At 40.4% G+C, this 6,000-nt stretch overlaps 1 protein-coding gene across 2 annotated transcripts in view; it reads right to left on the minus strand.

The window, feature by feature from the left end:
• BANK1 (B cell scaffold protein with ankyrin repeats 1) overlaps positions 1 to 5,086 on the minus strand; it is a 136,660-nt gene extending 131,574 nt beyond the window's left edge. The window contains exon 1 of one of the 2 annotated variants that reach the window (XM_051790496.1): positions 4,877 to 5,084. In XM_051790496.1, the coding sequence (XP_051646456.1) occupies positions 4,877 to 4,889 (13 nt within the window). In that variant the 5' untranslated portion in view covers positions 4,890 to 5,084. Of the gene's footprint in view, positions 1 to 4,876 lie in introns of both variants that reach the window. The other variant, XM_051790495.1, reaches the window with a different exon arrangement.
• Positions 5,087 to 6,000: the final 914 nt, after the last annotated feature.

Genomic DNA, 6,000 nt, shown 5'->3' on the forward strand with positions numbered 1-6,000 from the left:
TGTACAGAGAAAAAACTGAAACTTGACAAAGGTATTGCATTTCAGCTTCATATTCTTATATGAATTCTCTATTTCTTAAACAGAAGCAGCAGAAGTTATGAAAATTCCGGTTCCCTTTTCTGAAGAACATCTTTATGTGTATACATACACACTTTCACAAACACAAGCACATCACACCACAAGCAAGGGAAATATTTAAAATGCCGACAGATCACCAATGAAATTTTGACAATTTTTCAAACATTTTCTTTGGCTTTTCTTTTTTGATTTCCCTATTTTACTATTGTATTTATCAATAAGAACAATGAAACACTGCAGGATGAATTGCTACTTGATACATAGATCTCAACTGTAGAAATAAAAAAAACGTGGTAGTACATCAAGACAGCTGGATATACTAGAGAGCATTTCCAAGAAAAAAACACTACTCTTAGTATCTGTTTTGAGGAACTTGCTACAGCATCGACCACTGGGAATGTGGAACATATGCATGCTTGTAAAAACATCTGATTTCTCATCTAAGCATCCTCTAAGAACTTCTCTGGAGAGGAAAGCTAAGCCCTGCGTTGCACATTGCAAACCACCACTGTGCCCAAATTCTGCACAAATGATCAAAAAGATTGAAAAAAAACAAAAAAAAACAAAAAAAAAAGAAAGTTGAATAGGCTTTGAAATTATTTTTCTTTCCAATTAAAAGCAAAGAAGGTGGAAGTTTGCTTTCCTTTTCTAACAGCAATAAACATTACTGTGTGCTTCAGAACTTGAATGCTCTGAATCAATGCTCACATGGTATACTAGTAAAGCTAGCTCTCTGATGAAAAGCAATAATTGAGTATCATTGAATACTGATATTCCAAATACACTATACTCAGGTAGTAACTGTATTTCCTATGGATATGTTGAGAGTTCTCATTTATCATAGAAGTGACTTCAAAACAGTACTAGAAGGAATTACGCTTACTGTTGTAAATTTGGGTTTAATAGTATGTAGTACTTGGCCATAATGAAGGCTCATTAGTTGGCAATTGGTCATATAAAAATGACTTCTCATCACCCCTAAGCTTACAAGAAGAAATGAACCCTAGCCACAGACTGCAGCTATTTATAAACACCTGTATACAGTTTCAAGTCGTTTACAGCTGTTAAGCATGTGATCTGAATGCAAAAGGGTGCTTTCCAAACTCAGCGATACCTCTGCTTGAACTATCTGAATGTCAAACACGTGTAGGCCTTTTCTTATTTAACTGTACACAAAAACTCACGAAACTTTGAAGAAAAAAGTAATAAAGGGACTGCTAAGACCAGTTTGTTTTAACTGTCAGTCCTGCAGTAGCATAAATTATACACTCTGGCTTAATACAAAGCCTTGCTTTCTTACTATGCAGGGAGCCAATAAACACTAAATAATCATCAATATCGTCACATGAAATAGATCCCGTTTCAAATTTAGATCTTGGTATCCGTGAGTCCCTTCTTACCTTCATGGCAGTTTCAAAAACTATTTAAAATACCATTCTGAACTTACTACTTTTGTTTAAATTTAGCAAAACCCAGTTGTTTATCACAGTTCACATAGTAATAGTCTGATTTTAATTTATACTAAAGGTCAGGGCAGCTTTATTTTTTTAATGATAGCCAGAAACGACTGGATCTCCCAGGAGGATACAATTATATCACAAACTATTGCTGCTGTTTGCATTAGGGCACTTAAGCTTATTAGAGGAGCGAAAACATTCTTTATTACCTCCAAGCAAATAAAAGAGTATATAAGCTGACCAAATGCTCAATAATAAGCTTCAGGAGATACACAGATAGGAAAACAGTCACACTGTGGCTTCTGATTCCCTGGACACAAACGTTCTTTTCAGAAACTGAAAGCACTGCTTGCTTTCACCATTAACATGACCTCACTGATACAATTTTTCAAATATGGGTGGTCAATTGGTTGTATGCAAACTTCAGTAATTACTGCTTGCAGCAGAAGGGAGACAGGAGAGGATTTGCATAAGGCAAACATCTTGTTAGGAACAACTTCTGAATCTGAACGAGCAACCCAACACTTTCAGAGACATAGCTTTGTGTTAATTATAAGGTACTTCTCACTTCTTTGATACTTAAATTACTAACACATTATTAGTACTAATATTAATGTTCATATTATGAACATTTACTTATTGCTGAATCTGCTTTAAAACTCCACCATGAGACCCCTCAGATTTTTAATCAAAACATGGTCTGAAACCTTTTCTTTTCCTTAAAAGTGAAGCAGTTGAAAAATTTTTAAAGCTACTAAAATTCACGCAATCCCTAATTCTTGAGAAAAAACAAAAATCCAGTATTACTTTTGTTTATTCACTGGCTAGATTCCCTCCCAGAACATGACACGTAAACATTGCCCCAGCAGCAGTTGGAGACACAGAAATGTACATTGTGTAAATAAAGAGTACATAGTGAAAGATCTCAATGAAGATATTTACATTCAAGAGTGTGGAGAGGAGTAATAACTCAAACACAGCATAGCAATTAAGTTATCCCATCAGTGCCTCCTTTCTCATGTGAAGACAGATGTCATCAAGGATCATCAACATTACTGGTGTTTTATCTTTACTAGCTACAGCATGTTTAATAGAATAAAGAAGATCATCTAGGGTAGGGTGTCCTACAAAGTACTGGCAAGTAACAAGCCTGTCTCTCCCACCAAGCATCCCAAACAGCTTTCAAATTTGAGTTAGACTAGGCCTTGGGCAATCCACCTAAAGCAACTTCAATACCTCACAGCTAGTGTTCCATCAGGAGAAAACAGACCTCTTTACACTGTGGAAAGAAAGGTTTGGTGATGTGGTAAAACTGCAGGAGATAGGTTCATGCAGGGAGGTTGCAGGTGGATGAGGCTTAGTCAGAGCAATACATGAAAAAATGACAGAGACAAATGATGACAGTAGAAGGCTGGCATCTTCTCGGCTGGCTGAGCCTACAGTTACTTGTTCCCCTGCCAACGTGTGGAACTGGCTGCGAGCAGCTGGGAAACCAGCCATCCCTCTTTGGTATTCTTACATACTTACTCTGCAATTACTCCAGCTATTTTGCAGGCATACTCAGGATCTGACTGCCTTTATTCACCAAAAGCTAGACTTTAAAGTGGATGCCCCCAGGTCACACCCAGTTGTATACTGTCATTGATACAGAATGATCACTAAGCAAACTTCTGTGATTATCAGAACACAACTGACTGTTCATATCTAGAAAATATCAGTTTGCCTAATAACTGGGATAGTACGTGCATATTTAGAAATGCTATAAAATGTAGTTTTGCTCATGTGTGTGAGTTTTTTCTTTAAGGAAGCCTGCAAGTTGAGTCTAAATAGAAAATCCTATCTATCAAAAGCTAGATACTGGTAAAATAACCACACCCATTTAAAAAATCAGCCTTGGGTAGAAAGTAAAGTGGTATTGAGTTTTGATATTTTATCTATAACTAACTTATTATAAAACAGCTGGGAAAGTCACTTTACCTTTCTTCCCTGTATAGTGAAAGTAGCAGTCAGAGATGGTTGCAACGATAATGTCATTAGAATGCTGCACTTGATAACTGATATACTTACTCAGAAGTTATAAATTGATACAAAACATAAGGTACTTTGTAAAAAACCTGTCTTGACATCTGAAGTAGTGATTTTAAATGATGAACCAGAACAGCAGACAAAAGCATTGAGTCACCTTTGCAGACTCAGACCTTCAGACTTCTCTTTCTTGATTCCTCATTCAGAAAATGAGGATAAAATATCGTCCCAACTAAGAGAAGAATCACAAAAATAGAGCTGAGCTCCTTGCTGCAAGCGAAACCTCTGGTGCCTGCATGCATATCTTTCATTTCCTCCTTATTGAGTGCCCAGCTTTGCAGTCACTGGTTTGATTTGTAGTGTTGAGCCTTGCAAAGACACATGAAGAAAATGGGAGCAGTAAATACATAGTATTTCTGTGAATAAGGAAACATGACAGGGAAGAACATGCACAGAGACAAGGAGTCACAGGTTTCTGGTTCAGATTAAGGACTGCCTCTGATTTACATGAGACCTTCATAAGTACTTTTATCTTTTTCATAAAATTTTTCCATCAATTGGAAAAATTTTTTCATCAGTCAATTGGATAATGCATGCCAGTACTACCAAGGGAGTAACAAAATATTCACTAACAGTTTTGAGACATACAGATAATGCAATAAACACTGATGAAAGCATGAACAAGGAAATTAATATTTCTGTGCAAAGCATAGCACAGTTTTGCTGTACAGTGTAGGCTGGAGCCCATACCGAAAGCTGAAAGACTGGAAAAAGATGATCAATTTTTAATTAATAACACAATATATGATTAGCCAATTAAGACTATCCCAGAGTGGATATACATTTAGCACATAATTAACATTGCTCATACAACTTTTATTCTTTCATTTCCCAACTTTTTGGTGCCAGACTTCCCCCTCTTCAGAAAAGTTACACTGGTATTTCGAGACTGTCAAAGACTTGTTAGACACCACTTGCACTTGAGGGCTGTTTTCAAGGAAAAGTTATCTAAAACTGTCCTGACGTACTAAGAACAGCAGTAAACAGCCAATAAAACAGTCAGTAAAAGCTCTGGCACAATTTGTCACGAAAACATGCAAACAGGCGACACGAGTGGAAACACCCAAGGGAGAGAAAAAAAAAAAAAAAGTTTTGGGCCAGGCACGCTCACAGGGTGCGCAGCCACTAAGCACCCAGCTTCTTCGTGGCAAAGCGCAGAACGCCCCAGGCAGGGTTCTCCGCGCTCCAACACCACCCTTGGACAACAACGCGGGGCAGCCTCCCCGCCCTCGCACCCCGCTCCGCCCCGCACCGACCTGCCGGGAGCATGGCTCCGCCGCCGCCGCCGCTATTCCCTCGCCCGGAGCGCGATGTCCCGGCCGGACACCGCTATCCCGACCGGTCGCCTCCACCGGGACAGAAGTGCGGGGTCCTCCCCCAGCTGCCGCCGTCCGTGGGGCTCCCGCCCCGCTCGGCCCCACCCATATCCCCCGCTGAACACACACCCACACACCGCGGCATCGCCCCGTTACCCGCGGTGGGAGCCCTCCGCCTCCCAAGTTGTTTCTGTAGGGGGAAAATGAGGAGAGACTCGACCCTTCCCAGCTGTGCAGAGCGCTGGGTTTCAGTGTGAGGCTGCAGCAGGGAGACCAGGTCATCCTGTGTGGAAAAGCCCGCCGAGGTACCAGGGAGGTATGCCCCAGAGTGTGACACCCGCTTGGGAAGGTGTTCTGGTGCGGTATGGTTAGCTCCTCCACGGTATTAAGACGTATATTTATTTTTTGGCGTGGCAGAGAGTAGTAAATCAAAACCAAAAAAGCGAGACAAGCGGCCCATGAGAGAGACCGCAAACAGTTCAGCTCACTGCTGCGCTGGCCATCGAATTTAGTCAGGGGACATCAATCAAGGTAGCATCTTTTGAGTTCAAAATAAAGGGCAGACCCCCACAAGGAGCCAGAGTTGCCCCATAAGATATGATTACAGGAAAACTGCAACTACTACCTGAAATAAGTTAGTTTCCAAAGGAAGCAAAGCTTTTCGAACTGCAATTCAAGCATAGGCGTGTGCTTCTTGCCCATCTGAACTCCTGTGTTCACCTTCCCTACCTGAATTTTAATGCTTTTGGGCTGATTTTAGTGAAATTTGTCAAAGCTTTTAAGTATCTCAAAAGGTGAATTTGCTAAGTACCAGTTTCAGGAATGTGGGTGTCCAAAATTAAGATAGTCTGCCTGAACTGAAGCAAAGGCTGCAAAGTGAATAGAAGCAGTATTAGAGAAAGGAAAATCCACACATAGAGGCAGACTTTATAGATGCCTCAGTGTGACAAACCTTCACAGTTTGCAATCAGCCACAAACCACAAATGTGCAGAAGGCTGGACTTCAGAGATCTACTTCTGTAAAGGCTTTGCAAGCTGCAGGGACTATGTCCAGCTGAAATATG

The sequence above is a fragment of the Manacus candei genome, unplaced genomic scaffold, assembly GCF_025592945.1.
Source record: "Manacus candei isolate 608988 ecotype Guabito, Panama unplaced genomic scaffold, ASM2559294v1 h1tg000028l, whole genome shotgun sequence".
NCBI lineage: Eukaryota > Metazoa > Chordata > Aves > Passeriformes > Pipridae > Manacus > Manacus candei.